Below are 25185 nucleotides of genomic sequence, written 5' to 3' on the forward strand. Positions count from 1 at the left end.
GGGAAAACAGAGACATACATACACCAATAAATATCTCAATCCTTTTTTCTTCCATAAACAAAGACTCTGTAATAAAAATATAGCAGGATACAGATATCCCAGGGCAGATCAGACCTCTTCAGATAAAAAGCAACGTGAGACATGGAGTCAAGAAACCAGTTTGGACCAAAGCTAGTTCGATAAAAGGTGATCTCAAAGTTCTTAGTGAGGAGGCAAAAAGAGAAAAAGGCTGGACCTGCCGCTTATCTTTCCTTTCCAACTTGAAGCTTATACATCAGATCAGTGAATGACGTTTCCATTCCTTCTCCACGAAACAGTTACCATCTTCAAAAACCAAGGTACAGAACCCTTCCTAAACGTGTTAGAAACAGACACAAGGTTTGGGTGACATCCACTTGAACATTAGAGTCAAAATAGCAGGCACAACCAGAAAAGCAACTCCTGTGGAGAGGACTGGCTTACCCTCAGATTATTTCCATCTGTGTGTGCAGAATGTGAAAATCGCACAGCTTTTGAAAGGGAATCCAGGTGTCCGGGTGAAACTTTTGCACAGCATAGATGATAAAAAAAGTAGCAGAGGCTTTTATCCAATTTATGATACCACTCAGTTACTAAGGAAATGGAAATTCTGGAAGTTGGCCAGTCATGTTTAATCTAAAGATGTGTGCTTTCCAAAAAGTAATAGAGATAAGCCGAGCTTATCTTTCCCATCACAGAAACGGCCTACACAAAGAAGAAGTTTCCCAACCATAAAATATGGGCCCAAAACTTTATATCTTCTTCCCCCCTAGTTGTTGGCCTTGAATGGAACAATAGAAGAATTGTAAATAGGTGTGGTGAAGAGGCAGCCAGCCAGTCTGTGCACACATGGAGAAATGGTACATAGCTTTATTTTGCACAAGTAATCTAGTAAAACATTTTTATTATTACATCAAAAAAACCCTAAAAATTATCTAGACAAGCCAATAGTAGAAATTAAGAATTGCCCACTATCACCTGTTAATAACCACTATTAATATATTGGTATATATTTGTCCAGACTTTTTTCATGCAGACACCTAAATAATGTATATACACCTAATTTTTATAAGAACAGGGTCATTGTGCATAGTATTTTCTAACCTACTTTTTCATTTAGAAATATATTTCTATATAAACAAATAAACTTCTATTTAATCATTTTTATATCTACAGAGCACTCCACTGTATCACAATTATTTTATTAGAAAATGTGGGCCATCTCTGGTTTTTATGTTATTAACAATGCTACAATGAATGAATATACTCTAGAAGTATTTCTGGCCATTCTCTCAGGACAAATTCTTTCAAAAGGAATTTGAGGTCAAAGCTGTTCAGATTTCACAGGTTGTTTTGATGTGAATTTCCAAATCGCCCTTCAGAAGAGCTGTTCCAACTTGGACTCCCACCTGTGCAGTGTGAGTGTCCACGGCATTCCTCTTTATACTGTGCCACGAACTCTCACTGGCAGACCCAACTGTTTATGACTGTAAGAATCTGAGGCCCCTGCATTTCTATCATTCTGCACACAAGCACATCTTTGAAACAAAATGTTTACGTTGATAAGGAATATATACTTGTTCAACCGAAACAAAAATCCTCAGGAGATTCTCATTTGGCAACAACCCCCAAACCACATTGTTTTTTAAAATATGGTTTAACCGAGTCAGCAGCTGAGTCTTAGGTTTTTTGTTGGCTAGATGTTCTCTAAGGTCCCTTCTTTTAGAAAAATCTAGGGTTTCATTTCACAGACCTCATCTGGGCCAGCCTCCTCTCCAGCCATCCCTCCTCCATTCCCCTTTAGGACATCTTCATGCTGCTGTGTGTTTTCTGAATTAGTTAGGCCATTCTTGAATTCTGAGTCTTTGGACACACTATCCCCACAATCTTAAACCATTAACTTTATTTCCTTCCTCCCCTGTCAAATTCTGCTTATCTTTGAAGGTCCACCCCAATAGCACCTTCTATGGGACACCTTTGTGGATTCCCCAGCATTCACTCTGTTTCTCCCACCCCACCCCATTTATGTTTCTTTTGAAATGCTTATAACATTGAATGCAATCATCTTGTTCATGCCCATGTCTCCCATGAGACCATGTGTTCTCTGTATCTCCTGAGTTAAGAATTAAGTGATGCATATTAAAGATGCTTCATAAGTATTTGATAAATGTGCAAATGAGCAAGTGAATGAACAGGTGACTCCATCTGTGATGTTTCCAAAAGTTAAGAGATTTACTCAAACCTACATGAACTTGAAGACGTCATTTTGTACATTTAAGGGCCAGGGTTTCTTCTGGGTCTTATCCCAGATCCAGGCTCCTCTCAATAGAATGCTCTTCTTTCCTTTTTATGAACAAACACCTACTATCAGTTCTCATCCCTGGACTGGGGAAGAAGGTGATTAAACCTAGTTCATACACACAGTGCCATGGAACCTGGTACTATCTACCATCCATATTTTGGATATCCATGAAGAGAGAGGAAGGTTACAGAAATTCTAGTCAAACAAAGGTGGGCTGGAAAATGTAAAGGAGGCAGAGTCTTTGCACTCCTTTCTAGGAGCAACTACACATGGAAAGAGAGGAGATTAAAGGGAGAAGTGTGTTTCCACTTCTGTTAACCTTATCATGTAGGACTCAGGCTGAGGGCACAATGTGAATTACCCTTAAACAATGTGAGTGTTTAGAAGTTCTTAACATTGCACCACACAGTTCCAAAAGACACTCCCCTCCCACTATTTTTACCCAGAAAACAGAGCCTCAGCTGTTTTTCACATTTGATCTAAGCAAAGACGTGTTTATCTATTTGCTGTGAAATCGCAACCCAGCCACACTGCAGTGGCCATAGCAAGAACACCACTGAACATTCGTGGGCAGCAAGCCCTGACCTTGGTAGCTGAAATTCCAGGAGCTGGGGTCATGCATTCAGATCTGCCCTCTAGGCTTGTGGAGGAATTAGCCCAGAACACTGAGGCTGTGAAGTACAGTAGCTGAAAGTGAAAGTTCTAAAGTTTGTCATCCCTAGGCTTGAATTATAGCTTCACCATTTTCTGTTTGTGTAACTCTTGGCAAGTTACTTAGCCTTTTTTGAGTTCATGTTACCTCTTTTATAAGATGTCTCACTCTCTCTTACTGTGTACAAGTCTCTTCTCAAATGTCACCTCCTCAGAGAGGCACTTCCAGACCACTCTGTCTAAAACGGTGCTTCCTATCACTATCCATCATCTCCTGTCTTGCTTAACATTCCTCTGGATATTTATTACTACCAATATTCTGTAAGATCATTTGTTTGTTTATTGTCCTTCATTGGTAGGAAAGCATCAGGAAAGCAAGCAATTTGTCTCACTCATTCTAGAAGAGTGGCCAACACATAATAGCAATTCAATATTTCTTGATGAGTGAATGGGAATAGTTATTGCATCTATTATTTGATTACTATGAGGATAGAATAAATAATGCACAAAAAATGTTTAGCGTGTTTCTTAGCATATTAGAAGCCCACAATGTCAGATAGCTAGTAGTTCTAATAATACTTATAAACATTCCATTACCAGAATTATTTTTAAAAAGTCTAATTGTGAAAATATGACTTCATCCATTACCAGAGTTATTTTGTAAAATTCTAATAGTGAAAATATGACTTGATGTGGTCTTATTTTATACAGTCTTTAATAAATAACCCGGCTTCTCACAAGAAGGAATTTGAGGCAGCTTCTGAAAATACATAAAGCGACTTGTACCAACATAACTTAAAGCATTCTAGAAGATTTTCAGGGTTGTTGATAAAATTTTAATGCATTTTGTTTACTTATTCATATATCCCATGGCAAACACAATTAACAATCTCTTTCTCCTCATATACAACACTAAATGAGTTTAGTGATCAAAGCTTGGAGAAAGAAGTGTGCCGTTGTCCCTGACCAAATTACAAGCAACAATGTGGTCTCCACTCTACAGGTGGGAGGGCCATTGCTGAGCTGTATCCATGTATCTTTCTCTGTCCTTGCAGGCTTTGCATTTGTATTTGCTGAAAACAACTCTTATGAAATATAGTAGGTGCTCTCAACCAGGGTTCTGGAATAACTGTTCCTATCATGACAGGATTTATTGGGCTTATTCAATGCATTTAATGACTCTCAAATATTGTATATGGTAGAGCTCACAGCTGTAATATGTTTCTTCTGTTTTTTCCTTTTATTTCCTTTCCACCATGTAGATTTTGAGTCCAGTATTCTGTGTGGTTAGTCCTATGGAATTTCACTTGTCTTCCCATTTCCATTAATTATTCTCTGTCTGCAGTGGCTTCTGTCCATATTTGCATCTTGATCCCTGCTTTGTTACTGTATTTGCATTTTTAGAAAGTTTCCTAAGTCTTTAACTCATAATTTAGTTATTTTTACATTTCTTAAACTATTTGCCTAAGCAATTACATGTTCAAAAAAATTCATGAAGTCTCTTGATTAAATTAATAAGGGGCTCAGATAGGTTGCCTTTAATTGATAAATGCTCAGAAATACTTTACGTCTTGTAAGCAATTTTGTGTCTCACATTCAGTCTAAAATAGGTGACATGTTTAACATTATATGTTGTAGAAATTCTAAACTTAGCTGAAAAAGATTAGCTTAATAAATCCTCAGAAACATATTACTTATAAATGGTCGTAATCTGAATTTTACTATTATGATTTATAAAACAATAAGCTTGCATTTCACGTGATCACCAGAAGCTTGCACTAGAGGCTTGCACCAGCTGATGTGATCAAGAGAAAATCTTACCCAGCTGAACTTCAGAGAAACATACTTTAGCATTAAATTCTGGGGAAAGATCCTAGAATGAAAAAGGAAACATGAGAAGAAATTACCAAGATGAGGAAGCCAGGACAATCAGATAAAGCAAAGAGTAGAATTATTCCTAAGAAACAGATATCCTATTTTTCTACATATTTGCTGAGGTTGAGCTGGGGCCATAAATCTGGCTCTTCCGGGCAAAGCAAAGAGGAAAGCATATTTACTTACGAGAATTACAAAAAAGTATCAGTTCACTTAGGAAAGTCACAGGTCTCCCTAGCAATGAAACCCTAGAAAAATTTCCTTTGTTGGTCCTAATGAAGGGAATATTGTGTAAAGGAGTGAACTACTTCCTCAGCAACCTCCTATATTAAATACCAAGGAGACTTAAACAGGAGAGCTTCTTACGGCATCCACAGCAGCAGTAAATGTCATTACCCACAAGGCAGGCAGCTCACAAAAAGTGGTCCATATGGAGTCAAGACAATGGAGTCCCAGAGTGCAGCTCTCAATTCAGGAATAACTTGTAAAATTTTAAAAAGAATGGAGTTCCTTGTTCATTCAGTAAATATTTATTGAGTATTTGTGTGGGTCAGGTACTGTGCTGGGCATTAGGGAGCGAGCAGTGACAAGATAAATGCAGTTTCTTCCTGCAGAGAATAAGACTTGTTGGAAAGATGAGCCTACAACCACAAAATATTGAGATGTGTGCACAATGAGAGGACCTCTAAACCCCGGGCTTGCAGCTCTTTGAATGCCTCATGCCCAGTTGTTTTTCCCTTCACTTCATTGTAGCCAATCTGTTCTTGTTATCACAAACTACCTTGTTGCTACTGCAATCAGCACCACCTCTGGAATCCGTTTCAGAAAACCCCATCTCTGACCCATACCTCCTCTCCTAGCTCCAGCTCCCTGACATAGTCATCAGCCTCACCAGTATCCCCAAACCATCAACCACTTGCTCATTATCCAGCCGCCAGCTCCTGGTTTTATTTTCCTTCTTAATCATTAAGATCACAGAGCTTATCATCCCAATCACCTCCTTGAAAATGTCCTCTCCTCCTTGACTCCTCTCTCTTCTGTCACACTTCCCTGGAATAAAACCAAGCCTGACTGAGTCCAGTTTATCCACAGCTGCATTTGAAAAACTGAATAGTACTGAGGGAAAACACAAACGCAATCCTGCTGACCAGATGCACTTTAAACCCACAACGAAAACCTGAACAAAACACTCAACACTCGCTTTACGTTTCCCTAGTTAATTAGCCTCTCCAGCTTCAAAATGATTATCTTATAACTTCTGTAGTGTCTCTCCTCAAACCTCCTTCAAATATAAATTAAACATTTTTAAATGTTTTTTATGATTAGAAAAATAGAAACCATCAGATAAGAATGTATGCATCTTCCTCCCCACCAAATCTGTAAGTCTCCTTTATCTATATCTCTCTTCCTCCCCGTTTCAGTGGGAAAAGCAGAGTTCATCCAACAAATGCCATTTCCCCTTGGGGCTCTGGAAGCCCAGCACCTCAAAGATTTCATCTCTCTTTGCTGCATTTTCAATCTCTTTCTTGTTATGGGTCATTCCCATCAATGCATAAACATGCTGTAAGGTTTAACATGGTAAAAACAAACACAAACAAACAAAAAACCAACTCCCTCACTCAATATGCCCCCTCCAGCTGCTATTCAATTTTTTCTTTCACATGCAGTTAAAAAAAATTAATTTCCACTTCTAAGAGTTTACTCCAATTTCACATCTACCCAAAGGACTCCATTGAAAAGTCTCTGAAAGACACCCATGTTCTCCGTGCTGGCAAATGTTAGGGGATGTTTCATATTTCATCTTGACCCCTAACTGCTCCCTCCTTTAAAGCCGCCCGCCTTCTACTCTGGAAATACCACATTCCTCTGGTTTTCCTCCTGCCTCAGTGACCCCGTATCTGAAATTCATTTGCCAGCTTCTCCTTGCCTGCCTGGCAGCACCTCTCATCTCTAGACCCCTATGTTCAACTGCCCACTCGACACACAGGTGTTGGAAGGACAGTGGGCTGTAGGGTGGCAAGAGAGATGACAAGGGACAAGTCAGGAGGCTATTGCAGAACTCTGGGCAGCAGATGATGGTGGTGATGGATATGGAGAGGAGTGAGTTAACTCAAGAGAAGTTTAGGAAGCAGAGTTATCAGGACTCAGCGATTGATGGATGCTGCGAGGGAAGGGAGAAGTAGGAGTCAAGGATGACAACCTGGGTGGCATCATTCACTGAGACTGGGAAGAAAGATGGGCCACATATAATACTTCCTTTAGAAATGTTCCAGAAAGCTGGTTTCTCTCAACTGAGCTTTTAAGAGGTTTTATTCCCCTGCAAACAAAACAAAACAAAAAAAAACTGATATGTAGATACTGCCCGTCAAGATCCACACACTCTGACCATCCTTGTCTTCCAACGTTACAAGGACCATGTTTATTTGCTCAGCACTCTGTCTCCAGTGCTAGCACTGCATCTGGTATACAGCAGGTGCTCTATGAATAGTAACTCAGTAACTGAAAACCTAGTTAGCAAACCCTTATGAACAGTTAGGGACTACACAAGAATGGGTGCCTCTTAACTTCTCTGTGCCTCTCCTTCCTCATATATAGGATGAGAATATTAGTGACAACTTTCTCCTAAAGTTATTGTGTTATTAATAAATGTAAATGCTTAGAGCAGTGCATGCTCAAAAGAGCCATTTTGATTAATAATATATAATTAATAATAATATATTTTAGGAAACTTCTACTCTGCCACGTAGAAGGGCCAAATGACTTTCATGATTTTTTTTTTTTTAACAGAAAACTGTAGGTCTTCAGGAGAATAAGACTTGAGACTTTGCTGAAACTTCTGAGCTCTACTTCAGTCTCCTAGGCACAAAGACCTGGTCTCTGTGAAGCTCAGTGTCTGAGAGACGCTACCGTCATGGCAGCCCCCGTTCATGTTTCTCTTGCTGACCTATCCTCTGCAGGGGAAGCCAAGTCTGCTAACGGGGTGGGTGCCCTGCGGACACTCAATGTTGCAGTTAAACCACATCCCTTAAGAAGGAAACCTAAGGTGGCTGCTCATTTGAGGTTCTCCAGTGGCCACACCAATGATATGAGTGTGAGTCCACATGCAGGACAATTTGACGGCTGTGCAGTCATGCTCAAAAGGTAAGCACAGAAGGAGCAGAAGGACAGCCTGCCCTTGAAATGAAACCTCTTGTTCCCTTTGTATCCAGGAGGAAAATCTCATTAGAAAGATCCTCCAGAGCCACAAAAATAAGCACATGCGTCAAAAGGAGGGCAGAAAGCCCAGGACATGAGGCAGGGGGGCGCTGAAATAAAAAGATTATAGCTAGAAAACAGCCAATCCCACCATCATAGCTGCTGCCTCATCCCTTCCACACTTTCCAGACCCCCAAACCTGGCGGAATAACAGTGTTTGCTGAGGGAGACTAAGAGGCAGCCAGCCCAGTGCTCAGTGCACTGCCGTGATGCTCTGCCATCAGTAACAACCAGCATTTGCCTGGTGCTCTGGAGTTTACAAAACTCTTTCACATAGATATAATGGAGATAATGTTTTCAAAATGCCTTCCAACTTTTTTTTCATTTCCTTTTGCCCTATGGCTACCCACGCATTGAATCAATGGCATTCATTGCTTCAAGTAAAGGCCAAACACAGCCTAGAACAAAGGAGTCATTCCCCAACTTCAAGTGTCAAATGCAATTTTTTCCTTCTATCCACAGAGGACAACAGTTTTGAAAGCCAAGATTTGTTGAAGGAAAAAAAAAAGCATTTTCTAAAATCTAAAACTCACTGTTTACATATCAAGAGTAAAGTTTGGAAGTCTGAGCATAGAACTCTACCAGGCTACCAGGCAGGCTGAGCCTATCAGGGAGATGAAGTCACTGAAGGTAGAGTTCTTCAGAGGCTGTCACTGAGATGAAGTTGGGAGTACAAGATATTTATTGGACTCAGCAACTGTGAGAGGGAGCAGGATCAGGAAGTGGGAGAAGTCAAACTTCAAAGTTAAGTCCAACAAAGCCTCAGCTAAACCAGAGGGCAGCTCCGAAATGAATATTAGCCACTAGAGCTGTGTGTTGGGTTGAAATGGCTGGGTTTGATGTCCCTGCCTTACCTGGACATGGGCTGCCCTGTGAACCTCTTGCCCTCAGGTGAGGTGGCTCCCTGCTGCTGAGGAGTGCATGAAGGGGCTGTGAGCTGGCACTCGCAGCAGCTGGGGTGACATTCCTTCCTCAAGGGGGATTGGGAGGCCCATGTCCGTGTAGACCACAGTGACCTAATAGTTTCAGAAAGAACTGGAAAATGAGGGAGAGAAAGGCAAAAGGGGAGATTTGTGTGTCCTCATGTTCTAGAAAAAAGTAATATAGTTCTAATTCCTTGGACGTACCTAAAACAGTAGCCCAGCAGGCCAGAACACAAGGACCCTTTTCACAAAGACTTCTGCAGGTCATGCACTCAGCAGACAGACTTACTAGGAATGGCCATAGTCCCAGTCCCAGGAAGAGTCTTGGACTGCATGGGCATGATGTACTAAGCTACTCAGATTACAATGGTCAGTCTTTATGGTCAGTTCTGCTCCTTGTGCTCTGACCCCATACCAACCCCTGCATCCTCTGCAACAACAACTGCAACAACAACAGAGACATGACAACCTCCCTCTCTGATTGCCAAGGAAGGACTTCAAAGCCATTGAGTAATTTGCATATCTTATCCCAGGACAGAGAGAATTATAATAAAGCATTTGTTGGCTTTTTCTCTTCAGGACCAGAGTCTTGTATGTTCAGTTCTTTGGCTTTTGAGTTCCAAACCTGTAGGAGAACTTCTAAGCCCAGCAAATTTTGAAGCATCCCTGATGAATTCCTTCATCCTGATTATTTATAGTAAAGGAGGCATTAATCTCCCCACACAGGGATGGCAGCCTTCACATAGCAGACTAAGGAAAAATGATGGTGCTAACTCAGACCCTGAGGGGTTTATTATATTAAAGTGAAGGAAATAAATCTCCACACTCTATTGTGTTTGCGTCAGGGCCCCTCCACTTCTTGTTCTCACTGGCCACCCCCTCAGAACCCCCTGATGAAACAGAGCTAGAGGGGAAAATGGCAAAGCCAAGCAAGAGGCAGGCCTTTTTCCAGATCACTCCTTAAACCACCACATACTGAAACACTCAGGGAAGGCTTTTATTCAAACTCTGAGAACAAAGGCAGAGTAAGGCTAGCACAAATGAAGTAAGAGCAACAAGTATCAAAGAGCAGAGGCTAAATATCCAATTCCATTCTGTGTAAATATAGCTAATGAAAATGTCTTATCTGTTAATTTTTTCCCCAGCTGATGGCCTGCCCAATGCATTCAGTTTCATTGAGAGTTAAGGACTCTGCCAAGTTCTACTAACATAAAATGTGCTCTCATACAGTTATAGTACAGAGGGAAAAGGGGTTTATATTTTTGTTTTTTATCACACAGCCTAAAAAGCATATGGTATTATCCACATTGACTGTTTCAGAAAGAATGGGGAGGAAGAATTTAACCCAGATTTGGCAGGCTCTAAAATTATTTCCACTCTAAAATATTGTTTATTTTAAATAATATTTGATCTGCAAAACTTGACTACTGCCAAAATAATTTAAACTCCCCCTTAGTATTTAGAGGACTAGAATATGCATTCCAGTGAAGGAAATAAAAAGTATAACTTTAAGAAGTTACACTTTAAGAAGACAGTGAAGACCTCCTAGGAATTGAAAATGTTTTAGACAATTTTCACAGCATTGGAGCCATACAGCAGTAAAATTAGACCAATCTGAATTGGGTCGAAAATTAGAAATGTTCACTCATGCTCTAAACCAGTGCTGAACCCTGGTTTTAGTGCCCAACTTGAGTCTGGGAAAGGACAAGCGTCTTGGGAAGTTGGCGGGTGCCTTGTGAATATGTGAACCATTGAGTGAAATGCCTTTCAACACTCAGTCATGGCTGTGGCTCCAGTTAGAAACTCATGTGATGGTTAGAGACAAAAAAAGCGAGACTCAGTAGATGAGTTGAAAGCTCCTAGCCGAGCTGATGCCCACACTGGCCTCCTGTTCCAGGATCCTGAGGGGAAGCTGCCCGTGGGACAGCAGCAACTGAGGCAATGAAGTCTCCACAAAACAATGCATTTACATTCAAAATCCACTCTGCTCCACGTTGTTGTTAGCAATCACTCACTCATCTTGCTAAAGGTTACCCACGCGATCTGACTCTGCATGTTTACATTGCAAAAGGTAACTGCAAAATATGTACATTGTTTTCTGCATGTATATTATATATTCCAGTAAAAAATTAAAAATAAACAAGTAATATTGACAAGCTGGAGTCAGAGTATGGGATAGCCCAAGCCATCTGCTTCCTTTCCCTGCCTTAGTCTTCATAGTGATCAGGGACACCTATGGAAGCCTTCATATTGAGGGATGGGGGTGCAGATAATAAAGTGCAAGGGTGATCAACGTTGCGAATTCTTCATTCAGTGGCAGAGTCAGGACGCCTTTTCAAGTGACAGATTTCACAGGCCTCCTAACACTACATTGGCCTGTGTTCCCTTCAAGGGAAGTTGGGAAAGCCCAACCTGTGTGGAAGCATCAGCAGGTGGAGCTGAAGAGCTAATGGAGCCGCTGAGTAAGGGGACATCTCAGACTAGTGCTTCGAGAACTGGGCAGATGGCATTTTGGATGAGATAGAAAGGCAAATGTACAAAAAACCCTGCGGAGTCCTAATAAGATAAGCAAGCAACAATAAGGAAAGGGCCCCAGGTCAGAGAGAATAATTGTTCTGAGAAACTGCTAATCACAGACAACCTGCAGACATCCTGTTTCTAAATACCTCATTCGCATGTAGGCCCCCGCAGCAGGACCTGATCTGCATACCTTATCTGCATGTAGCCCCTCCAATATGACCCCATAAAACTTCCCTCCAGCCCCTGCCTCTTTGCAGACAGCCCCTTCTCTGCTGTGCTGCCTGTTGCACCCTTGCAATGTGTCTTGGAACTTTATCAAATCTGCCTTTTTTTAACCTATAACTGTCCCGGTAAATTCTTTTACCACCCACAACACCGGCCCTAGCCAGTCACACCCTCAACAAACTCAATGTGTTATTACAGGGTCCTGTGGATGTTATCAAATAAAATCCAAGGTGGAATAGCTTATCTACTTTATATATCCATTCAATAATGTTTATTGGATACCCACCATGTGCCTGGCACTGTGTTGTACACTGGAAGTGCTGTAGGAAATTAGGTAGACATGGTTTCATGCCCTCATGAAACAGATTCTGAGGAGTTGGCTCAGCTTAGTAGTTAAGGATATTCATGCACTTTGGCATTAGACAGACCTTTGTCTACATCCTGGCTCTTTCACTTATGAGTTATGGATCCTCAGATCTTGGGTAACTGACTCAATCAATCATCTATAAAGCAGGGCTTAGCAATATTCACCCCAGTAGTTCTCCACGTTCCTAAAATCACATCGGAATTTTTTTAATACCTATCCCTGAGCCATCCTTATAGATTGTGATTCAATTGGTCTAAGTACCAAATCATCAGTAATTTTAAAAGCCACCGGACGCATCTATTGAGCAGCCAGTGAGAACTACCCTTCTATTCATTAGGGTCTGTGGGGGAACTGCACTGAATAGTGTACGTGAATACCTTGTGCTTAGTAAACATGTTAGCTTTGATTCCCAAACATCACAGCTGCCGTCTAACTAATCAGAGGAATCAGAGGTCCAGGTATATGAGAGAAGACTGTTATCCTGAAGCTGGTCCATGAGCAAGTAAGAGCTGAAGATCTTTCTAATGGTTTTTCCCTAAAGGGAAAAAATGACTGCCAGTCTATAACTTGATCACAGCTCAATAACCACCGCTGTGTTGATTTTAATGAGTAAGCTTACTTGGCTACTTCAAGAGATGGCTTATTTATTGATTTATTTAAATTTCCATTTTTAGAAAAAGCCATTCAGTGCTTAATATTGTTTCATACTAGCAAATGCTAATGAGGAGTAGAATTAAGAACATATCTTAGAATCATATCTGGCCCAGACCTTTCATTTTACAAATGAGAACAAGGAATCCCTAAGAAGTGAAGTGATTTTCCCAAGATCAAACATCCAACAGGTGCAAAGTTTTGTTTTGTTTGTTCTCAGCACAAACTTGTATAACAATTTAGCTGTATGCAACTTTACATAATACAGATGTTCTTTGATTTATGGTGGGGTTTTGCCCCAATATATCCATCTTAAATAACAAAGCAAAAAACTGTCCTTTTTGTGTGGTTATTTTAAAGAAACACATACATTTATCAAAATTTTTAAGTAAATGAAAAGTCATAATTATAAAAAAGAAAATATAAGCCAAAATGCAGTAGGGTTCTCTACTGGTTGTATTAAATAGAATCTTCATAAAGCAAATCACATGTGCAATGTACTAAAATAATTTTCTGATTAAAGAATACATCTATGAATGCTTTTGGTTAAAAACAAAAAGGTTTTGAAGATGGGGACAGCAGTTATATGGTTTTCCAATCTCTCCAAATTCCTACATAGAAATAGACAAAGCAACTAGGTAGCAAATCCAAAGACTCATGGACAAGCATTATAATTATGTCAAGCTACCCCTATGAAACTCAAATGCAAATGAGTGGGGACAAACTATCATTATGACACCAAATATGCATGGTATCAGCTTCTATGAGAGAGAAGTACAGGAAGGGCACAGGGAATCCAATTGACCTGAGAACTGGAGACCCCAAAATACACAACAGGTATTTGTAAAAGTACCATAAGACAATTCGAGAACAAATGTGGCACATATACACCATGGAATACTATGCAGCCATAAAAAATGATGAGTTCATGTCCTTTGTAGGGACATGGATGAAACTGGAAACCATCATTCTCAGTAAACTATCGCAAGGACAGAAAACCAAATACTGCATGTTCTCACTCATAGGTGGGAATTGAACAATGAGAACTCATGGATACAGGAAGGGGAACATCACACTCCAGGGACTGTTGTGGGGTGGGGGGAGTGGGGAGGGACAGCATTAGGAGATATACCTAATGCTAAATGACGAGTTAATGGGTGCAGCACACCAACATGGCACATGGATACATATGTAACAAACCTGCACATTATGCACATGTACCCTAAAACCTAAAGTATAATAATAAAAAAAATAGCTACAACTATAAAAGGTTTGGCTCATTCCAATAGCGGGTGAATATAGAGGTCATAGTAAGGTCTGACCCATATGAACTCTCAAAACTGATCAGCCAGAGCTCCTTTCAGCACAGGGCCCAATGCCTGGAGGTCTTAAACTACACATTGAAACTGCTACCCATGGTGGAAAAGCTAAGCGGGACAGCGACATTTGAGAATAAAGGGAAAGAGAAGATCCAGATAAACACAGGTGTGGAGGACTGTGTCAGAAAATCTCAGAAAGCAAGTCAAGTTATTTTGGAACACCATAAGAAACAATAAAAGAGGGAGCTCTGCGAATTGAGGAAAGCCACAGTGAATAACACTTTCTTCTAAAAGTTCAAGAAAAATTAATTTTCTATAAAAATGAGAAAAGAAAGGCATAGAGGTTAAAGCCCACACAAAGTTATTGTAAGAATGAAAGAGCCAGGCACGGTGGCTCACACCTGTAATCCCAGCACTTTGGGAGGCTGAGGCAGACAGATCACCTGAGGTCAAGAGTTTGAGATCAGGGTGGCCAACATGGTGAAACCCCGTCTCTACTAAAAATACAAGAATTAGCCAGGCACGGTGGCGCGCACACCTGTAGTCCCAGCTACTTGGGAGGCTGAGGCACGAGAATTGCTTGAACCTGGAAGGTGGAGGTTACAGTGAGCCAAGATGGTGCCACTGCACTCCAGCCTGGGTGACCAAGTGAGATTCTGTCTCAATAAAAATAAATAAATAAATAAATAAATAAATAAATAAATAATAATAAGAAGTAGAATTACATCCCTTCAGACAATAGAAGCGTGCCAAGAAGACGTGTCCACAGAACAGATCAAAATTTCAACCTTCTAAAATCTAAAAAATAAAAAAAAAAATGAAGGAAATCATACAGAACATAAAGAACAACCTAAATCAGAAGTAGAAAAAAAAAACTCAGAAATTAGGTGGTAGATCGCGCCACTGCACTCCAGCCTGGGCGACAGAGCGAGACTCCGTCTCAAAAAAAAAAAAAAAAAAAAAGAAATTAGGTGGTAGGACTCTGGAAATAATTAGATATAAAGGATAAAAGCCATCTCAAAAATTAATATCAAGCTAGAAGGAATGCAAGAGCAATAAACATGACAGATAATGTCTTCAGAGATAGAAAGGAAAAAGCATGAAAAAATTTTAAGTCAAGAAAGAAATTGAAAAGAGAGATAAAGAGGATTTGTAACCAAGTTACAATATCGAAGATACTCAAAGAACATCCAACATAGAAAAAGTGGAAGTCTCTGGAACAAGAAATCCAGAGAAAGAGGGCAGAACAAACACTAAGAACTATAATTCAAGAAACCACTCTTGAAATAAAAGGATTTGAAATTACATAGTGAAAAAGCACACTACAGACCTAAGAATGATGACCTACAATGACCCCCACTATGATATATTCTAGTAAAATTATGGAAGTTTAAGAGAAAAAAAATCCTTTGGGTATCTAGAAAAAAAAAGGGCAAGTGGCTTGTAAAAGAATACAAATTAGATAATTATTGACTTGTCAATAACAGTGTTTTATGGCGGAAGAAAACAGAGTAACATATTTAAGATATTCAAAGCAAAAAATGCAAGCCAATGATTTTACATCCAGCAGAGCTGACTTTCAAGTATAGAGATCATTGACAAATTGTTACCAACATGATAGAACTCAAGCGATATTGTTCCCAAAGGTCCTTCCCAGCAATCTACTAGAAAATAAGTTGCAGGTATCAAAATATCTGGAGAAACAACAGCCTAAGGACTGATGGCAAGCATTAAACACATAGTTACTTGTAGAACCAGCAAAATGTGGGTTAAAAGGGAGAAACAGTAGATTTAATGACTATAAGCTGCGGCAATGTAGAGAGACTATAGCTCTTAAAAGAATAGAGGGAGAATGGAAGAGCATATGCACCAATGTTTAACTCTTCTCAGTATTTATATTGGGGGTGGTAGTAACAATATTGTTATTTTGCACTGGTATAAAGGTAATGTGGTACCATTACCTATAATTATAGGTATATGAATTTATAATTATAAAATCATAAATTATAAAATTTTGGATATTCCTATTTTGTCATCTCCTGTGTTCTTGGGAACCATAACTTGTGGTATGAAAGAAAGGGGACACAGAGTTAGTATAGAAAAAGTTCAGATTAAAATAAAAAGTTGTCATCATGAATTTGAATGCTAAGTATCACTATTAACTCATGATGTATTTTATTAAGAGGTAGGAATGTGTGTGTGTGTGTGTGTGTGTGTGTGTGTGTGTGTGTGTGTCAGAGAGAGAGAGACTGAGATTTAGAAACAATGACCAACCCAGTTGCAATGAGCACCTCTAGCAACCCAGATTCTTAGATCACAGTCTTGAAATAGACTCCACTTTAAAAAAATAAAGATTTTGGAGAAATGGGTGATTTCATATATAAGATGAGCGTGGAATATCTTTTTATACTAGGTAGTGAGGAAGTGATCAAAGATGATTAAGATCATATCAAAGATACTCAGAAACCATGCTGAAGGGGCTCCCACTAGCTAACGATGAGACAATTTGAGCTTCAACTTGGATAATAATTGCAATTGATTGGAACCCATCAAATATATTTAAATATATTAATTCATAATAACTTAATCTAATTGGTTATTTATGGAGGAAAATAGGGAACCGATTTATTGTTTTGAAAACCTATAAATAAAGGGAAGGAATCAGAAACTGAGTACCCCTGGGTATTCAAAGAGTAGATGATCGAAATCATCTCTTTGTAAAATATTCCTACTGATGAATGAAGAATAAATTAGAATTAGAATGCCACTTGTGATGGTTAACACTGAGTGTCAACTTGATTGAGTTGAAGGATACAAAGTATTGATCCTGGGTGTGTCTGTGAGGGTGTTGCCAAAAAATAATATTTATTTGAGTCAGTGGGCTGGGAAAGGCAGACCTACCCTTAATCTGGGTGGGCACCATCTAATCAGCTGCCAGTGAATACAAAGCAGGCAGAAAAGCATGAAAAGGCTAGACTGGCTTAGCCTCCCAGCCTACGTCTTTCGCAAGTGCTCGCTGCTTTCTGCCCTCAAACATTGGACTCCAAGTTCTTCAGCTTTGGGACTTGGACTGGCTTCCTTGCTCCTCAGCTTGCAGATGGCCTGTTGTGGGACCTTGTGATCATGTGAGTTAACACTACTTAATAAACTACATATATATATATATATATGTTATAGATATCGATATATAGCCTATTAGTTCTGTCCCTCTAGAGAACCCTGAGTAATACACCACCCTTTCGCAACTCCCAAAGAATTAATGGGAGTAATGAGCATGAGTGGCTGCTCACATTACAAAAGAGAGATGAGCAGACACAGTGTGCTTCCTGTAAACAAACACACCACCACCTACAGCCTTGCCAGAGGGATAGGACTGAGTCTGATCAAGCCTCTGCATCCAGCTGCCAGTTTACAAAAATACAGAAAACAGGAACATACTCAACTATATCACAAGGACACATGATCAAAATCAAAACTGTAGGAAACTCTACAGATCAAATGCCCTGGGCTTTTCTCAGAGACAAGTTGTAAGAAACAGAAGAGAAAAAAGGGGAGGCCTATAGACTAAAAGAAAGTTAAAAGATACCTTTTTAAGGCAAAATTAAGTTATAGCATCATAAAGATGCACTGGATCAGATCACAGACTTAAAACTATAACATGAGGAAATGATTACAAATCAGGATAGTGGTTACTTTCAGAGAAAGGGAGGAGAGGAGACTGAGGCTCACAAAGGGGTTTCTGGCGGGGGCTGGCAAATTTGTTTGTTTTTATTATACTTTAAGCTCTAGGGTACATGTGCACAACATGCAGGTTTGTTACGTATGTATACATGTGCCATGTTGGTGTGCTGCACCCATTAACTCGTCATTTACATTAGGTATATCTCCTAATGCTGTCCCTCCCCTCACCCCCCACCCCACAACAGGCCCTGGTGTGTGATGTTCCCCTTCCTGTGTCCATGAGTTCTCATTGTTCAATTCCCACCTATGAGTGAGAACATGCGGTGTTTGGTTTTTTGTCCTTGTGATAGTTTGCTGAGAATGATGGTTTCCAGTTTCATCCATGTCCCTACAAAGGACATGAGCTCATCATTTTTTATGGCTGCATAGTATTCCACGGTGTATATGTGGGTGGCTGACAAATTTCTATTTCTTGACCTTGGATGTTTACAAGGGTGTTCATCTTATTAAAAAAATAATAATATAATAAACTATTCATATATGTAGCTTTATCTGCGTGTGATTTACAAGAAAAAGATCTTTAAGATGATTTTGCAAAACGAAGAATGTGTGTAAAGCATATCTAATTCATCTCCTAAATTCTCTTTTCTTGGTAAATCCATATTTAAATGGTAATTTGTTTAGACCAAGCATATGCATGTTCTGGCAATGTGTTTTCAAGACCATTGCAATGTAATCGATCTGCAAATGTTGGTGGAGTACTAACTATGTGCAAGGCACTTCTGCTGTCCCATTGCAGTTGGCTTGTACCTTCAGACACTTGCTGTGTCTCTTGAATTAGTTGACAATGTGCATTGGAAGTTTTCACTTTGGGTTCGAGCTTTTTATATTATTGGTATTTTATTTGTTTATGATGTTTTATGAATTGATTGAAGTACTGTGTGTTGAAGACGAGAGGCTTGCAAGACACTTCCACTCAGCACAAAACTAAACGACCTCTTCCCTTATTCTTAGCTAGCTGGCACCTAGGCCACTCCCCGGTGATCAGGGTGCTGCTTCCTGCAAGTGTAGACAGCTGGGACTCTGCTTGTTGAGAATCTGCTCTATACTGGGCTATGCTTTGGTGACTCATCATCGCAGCCTCACAACCACACCACACATCTGAATATCTAGTTCCTAGAAATGACAGTTTTGGAGAGGTTTATAGTGGATACCAATTCCCAGCAAAACAAAGGAGTGTTTGAGACCTTTTTCCCACCCAAGCTCACAAACATCAGGAAGCAACTTACTCCGTTCCATCAGATAAAGCCAGTTTCTAAATGGAAAACTTACTAAGCATATCAATTTTTGCGTTTTTTCTGCAAAGCAAAGGAACCATGAAAGTTGCAAAACTACAAAAATTTTTATGAACAAAAATGCTTCTATTTCAATAGAGAGAAAGAGAAAAAAAGAAAGAGAGAAAGAGAAAGAAAGAAGAAAGAAAGAGAAAAAGAAAGAAAGAAGGAAAGGAAGGAAGGAAAGCAAGAAAGGAAGAAAGCAAGAGGAAGGAAGGAAGGAAGGAAGGAAGGAAGGAAGGAAGGAAGGAAGGAAGGAAGGAAGACAAAAAAAAACAAAGAAAAAGAAAGGAAGGAAGGAATGAAGACATCAGCCAGAGGTCGTTCTAAGCAAATCATTTGCGTTCATTTTTGTAATTCTTACCACAACCCAAATACAGGTGCTCCCTGTTTTACAGATAGTGGAACCGTGTAGTAGAAAGGTTAAATAACTTGCCAAAAGTCACATAACTAGTAAGTAGCAGTGCTAGGGCTCAAACCATGTGGTCTGGTCCCATAGCCTGTGCTATTAGCTATAGGTTACTACACTGCCGAAAGTTCTAAATATCTTGGCAAGCCTCATAAATGTTAGCGTAGAGAAGATAGTAGTCTATATTTAAACACTACCTGGTACGTCAAATTTGCATTTTAGATAGCTCCCTCTGGCAGAAAGCACAGCCTATCAATGATCAAATAGCATCCATTCCGTCTCAATAATTCTTGAAACTGTCGGCTACTCTCCATCCCCACTGCCACTGCCTTGGTTCAAGCCACTATCATTTCTCAGCTAGATGATTGCAGTGACGCCCTAACTGGCCTTTCTCCCTTTGGCCCTAACTGAAGATGAAGATGAGAGGCTAAAACAGAAATAAGAAGGGATGCCAAGCTAGCCAAAGCATGTACATATATTAATATCAACCCAAACAACTTCTAGGAGAAAGGGCTGGAGAGAGATGGGAAGCAGTTGCAAACCCAACTTTTTACAAATCTAGAGAAAGTCAAAAGCAGAGCCAGTATGAAGACATTAAATAAAACCACGCATTTTCATAAAGTACAAGCTGCCTTAATCTGCCCTTAGAGACTGTAGGCCACGGAAATAGCTATAAACAATGGTTGTTGGCTCTCTTCCGTCTCCTCCGGCCTCCCTGGAGATTGGGTCTCCTGATCAGAGAAGCTTGGCTGGCTACACTCGCCCTTTCTCCCGTGCTGGCCTTGCTGAGATGTGCCCTGGGCAGGGTATTGGGCAGGAAGGAGACTCCTCACATGATCCAGCTTAATCCTCCCCTTCTCCCTTCCTGAAGCTGCACACTTGCAGTAAGAGCACAGCAGAAATGCAGACAAAAGGGGGCCAAACATGGGCGAGAAGGGCTCTGCTGCTCGGCATCCTGTGGGCCACCGCACATCTGCCTCTCCCAGGGACCTCCCTGCCCCAACGTCTCCCAAGGGCCACAGGTAGGTGGACATTGGGGTCAGTTACCTCTGCTGCAGCAGCACGTGCTGCTGCCACCACATACAGATGAAGGGACAAAAAGAGGAAAATTCTCAATGGGCTCACTTTTACTTATGCTTCTGAATTTTAGCATTTAAAAAGATATCAAACACTTTTGATCCTCCAAATAAGTTCTTAAATATACTCCAAAGTAATTCACAGAGATCATAGTAGGCCAAGTCTCCAGTTTTTATTCTTGGAGACTTTTTGGTGAAAAAAAAAAAATCTTTTATCTTAGAAATTCTCTCTGCAACAGTGGATGATTCTTTGCAGGCCTGTGAACAATTTAGGCTCTGCAATGAGAAAACGAAATTGTACAAATAACAGAAATCTTCATGTATCAGAGATACAGTTTCTACTTGGGGAGGAGAGATTCAGAAATAAAAACAAGAAGGAGTGATTTCATGATTTCCTCTTTTTAATGCTTCACCGTCACCAACATATTTCATTAAGATATCTCTTTTCAGTCCCCAAAAAATTTTTTTAAAAAACTCTACAACTGTGTTATATTCAGAAGTGCTTTATACATTTTCAGTGGGTTCTTAAAATTCCACCCGGTTACCCCACACTTACAGATTTCTTAAGGAAGCTCTCTGTTGGCTTGGAATGTGTGACTCCAAACTCTTCAAACTTTTACCTCCTTTTCCTTAACAGGAAATAGCACTCAATGTGTTATTTCTCCATCATCGGAGTTTCCCGAAGGGTTTTTCACGAGACAAGAGCGCAGAGATGGAGGCATCATAATCTATTTCCTAATTATCGTTTACATGTTCATGGCCATATCTATTGTCTGTGATGAGTACTTCCTACCCTCCCTGGAAAGCATCAGTGAATGTAAGTGGCTGGAAAGTTGCCCTGTAACCTTCTGGGAGAGTGTGCCACACAGGTATGACTGTCTTTGAAACAGCTCAGCAGCTGTCCTGTGCTTCTCAACTGGTCGCAGAGCACCAGCTTCTGTGTTGTGGGGTCCCGTGTCTTAAGGAACTGGTAGAGTGTGGTTTCTCTTGGTAGTTAATGTGAGTCAGAGTTTCTTTAAGTTAGAACCCAGCAGTTATTATTTTCCTGCCTATTTCCAGAAATCTCAAGTTTGTCTACTGCCTGGATGTTTGTTATAAGAACTGTTCTAAGATTTCACTTGCATGTACTTTGTGTGCGCTCCTAATACAATGAAACTCCTAATATTTGCCATTTTATGCTTCAAAAAACTTTTTTTTTTATTTTTACTCTAAGCGCACTATAACTTTGATTGTAAAGAGTTAAGTGACAAACAGATGCAATTAAGGAACACCCTCCCCATCTTCCTTTCCCAGCATCCTACCATTAAGGAAATTAATTGATATTTAAGAACCAATAAACAAATAGATGAATAAGTCCTGTATCCTAAGTGACCTTAGACATCAGATGACTGTAAATTCAGTTATTAAAAATTTCTGAAAATAAGATCAGCCAGTCCAAGCCTCTGAGTTCTGTTCCTTCAGCAGTATATGTTGCCCAGAATTCTGAGCATAGACCTTCACTGGTGCACTGGTCCCTTAAAAACCAGGATAGCAGTTATGTTTTGTGCCATATGAGCAAAAGTGTGTTTCTAGACTTGGTGTCATGTTCGGTTATTTATCTGGTTGAGCATGCTTACATTACAGCAAAAAGCAATGTCAAAGTTAAGGACTGGGTTTCCTATTGCATATTCACAAGACTACACAGAAACAGCAGCATCCTCAACCTCCACCCACCCCCCCGACACACACACATTGCTGCCATTTCTTTATAAAGGGAAAGAGCATGGATGTAAACTCTCCCTTTTCCCATCACCCCACCCCCAACCCCTGCTGAAATGCAAAGAGAATTATTTTCTCCCGTGTTCGCTGCAGTATACCAGTATCTGTAGGATCTAAAACAGTAACTGGTGATAGCAGAGGCACTCAACACCTATCTGTGTAATGAAAAAATACATATATAATAGATTAGCCTAATTTATTACAATTTTTCTTAAGTAGATACAAACATATACTTTTATCTTGACATTACATCTTATGTATACACTGATATTTTCTTTAATAAGGATTAAATTATTTAACAGTTTTACTTAGATTAATGAAATACAAGAAAAATAGAAGAGAAAGATAAAATCACCTATATTTCCATCACCCTGAGATCTACACAGTTACCATTTGGTATATTTCCTTTAAATCTTTTGAATCTTGCTTTATATACAGTTTGGGATCTTTCCTTGTTTTCACATAATATTTTATTGTGCACATTTTCCAATATTATTAAACATCCTTTGAAAACATTACTTTTAATGATATCATGATAGTCCATGATTCTATAAATGATTTGAGCATCTAACACTGGTTTTTACACATAGTAGGCACCTAGTAGAAATTTATCATAAAATTTAAAACTATTACTGTCATTGGACATTTGGCCTGTTTTAAGTTTTTTGTGTTAATGTCATGCCCATAATTGTATAAAATCTTTGCACACCTCTCTGATCATTTCCTGATTAAGAGGCAGAGATGTGGATATTTTAAGTCTTATGATATATATTTGCAAAAGGCATCCCACAAAAGGTGTGCCTACTTATACCTCCTTAAGCATCCATTCCAGAAAACCATGAAAAATATGTGAAATACCCTTAGTTGCTTTAAACATTATTTTATAAAATTTGTATTCATCTTATTATTCAAGGGTGACTATTTTATATGTTTATGTAATTTTGTGGTTTTGCTTTTGTGTTTTTTTGCCCATATTATATCAGGGGTATTCTGTCTCTTTCTTATTGATTTTCAAGACTTTAAAAATATATAAGGATATTAACCCTTTTTCTAGTATTACTTCATATCATATGATTTTTCATGGTTTGTTGTTTGTTTTTGCATTTTGTGTTTATCACATTGAAGTTTGAAGTTTAAATATTTTAAGTAAATTTGTAAATCTTGTCCTTTATGATTCTCCTTTTGTTTTATAACTAGAAAGACATTTTTATCCATAGGTCGTAAAAATCATCATATTTTATTCTACATGCAGGATTTTTAAAAATTTATTTATTTCTTCCACCAAGAATCTGTCTTGCTATAGGATCCAAAAGTTGATCAATTTTCATATACTAAGTTCTTATATAGATGTAGATCTGTCTCTATGCTCCCAACTCTATTCTAATAACCTTTTTGTTCATTCTTATGCCAATACTGCACTTTTAATTAGAAAATGTAAAAAATGTAAAAAACTAAAAATTAAAAAATTAAAAAGTTAATCATATAAAACATAGAAATTTAAATTGTAAGGAATTATTTCCATTTCCAGTGACTTAACTGAACAATGATATGACTGAAAAAATAAATCTATCAAGAATTTTATTATAAAAATTTATCTTAGGAGAAGTAAAAAATAAATAAAAAACCTTTCTAGCCCTGTAGAAGACACTACTGCATTAAAATTTAGATTATGACTTCAAAATAATGTTCATTAAGTGACTTAATATGGCTAAATGACTTCCAACATGCTCCTTGTGAAACTGCTTTGAAACATCATCAGCAAACATGCACCTCTCAAGTGAGTCTCTCTGCCCCGAAATACAGTAGTTCTTACAGATGTGTGATTGATGAATATCCACGCCACTGCCAAATCTTTAGCTGTTAAAAATTGACCCTCATCTTGAGTATTGAAAATACTGGCAAAAAAATGAGCTAGAAATAGTGCTAGCTCAATTCATTTTTAAATGCTTATAAATTAATTCCGTCACTTCTCTTTTTTTATTTGTTTATTATTATTATTATTATACTTTAAGTTTTAGGGTACATGTGCACAATGTGCAGGTTTGTTACATATGTATCCATGTACCATGTTGGTGTGCTGCACCCATTAACTCGTCATTTAGCATTAGGTATATCTCCTAATGCTGTCCCTCCCCCCTTCCCCCACCACACAATAGTCCCCGGAGTGTGATGTTCCCCTTCCTGTGTCCATGTGTTCTCATTGTTCAATTCCCACCTATGAGTGAGAACATGCGGTGTTTGGTTTTTTGTCCTTGCGATAGTTTACTGAGAATGATGGTTTCCAGTTTCATCCATGTCCCTACAAAGGACACGAACTCATCATTTTTTATGGCTGCATAGTATTCCATGGTGTATATGTGCCACATTTTCTTAATCCAGTCTATCGTTGTTGGACATTTGGGTTGGTTCCAAGTCTTTGCTATTGTGAATAGTGCCAAAATAAACATATGTGTGCATGTGTCTTTATAGCAGTATGATTTATAGTTCTTTGGGTATATACCCAGTAATGGGATGACTGGGTCAAATGGTATTTCTACTTCTAGATCCCTGAGGAATCGCCAAGCTGACTTCCACAATGGTTGAACTAGTTTACAGTCCCACCAACAGTGTAAAAGTGTTCCTATTTCTCCATATCCTCTCCAGCACCTGTTGTTTCCTGACTTTTTAATGATCGCCATTCTAACCGGTGTGAGATGGTATCTCATGGTGGTTTTGATTTGCATTTCACTGATGGCCAGTGAAGATGAGCATTTTTTCATGTGTTTTTTGGCTGCATAAATGTCTTCTTTTGAGAAGTGTCTATTCATGTCCTTCGCCCACT

At 39.2% G+C, this 25185-nt stretch overlaps 1 protein-coding gene across 1 annotated transcript in view; it reads left to right on the forward strand.

Moving 5' to 3' along the window:
* Positions 1 to 20431: 20431 nt before the first annotated feature.
* The window catches only part of SLC24A5 (solute carrier family 24 member 5), a 37582-nt gene continuing 32828 nt past the window's right edge, over positions 20432 to 25185 (forward strand). Inside the window, exons 1-2 of the mRNA XM_032176186.2 lie at positions 20432 to 20552; positions 21244 to 21423. Coding sequence (XP_032032077.1) covers positions 20432 to 20552; positions 21244 to 21423 — 301 coding nt within the window. The remainder of the gene's footprint in view (positions 20553 to 21243; positions 21424 to 25185) is intronic.

This window comes from Hylobates moloch, unplaced genomic scaffold, assembly GCF_009828535.3.
Source record: "Hylobates moloch isolate HMO894 unplaced genomic scaffold, HMol_V3 SCAFFOLD_14, whole genome shotgun sequence".
Lineage (NCBI taxonomy): Eukaryota > Metazoa > Chordata > Mammalia > Primates > Hylobatidae > Hylobates > Hylobates moloch.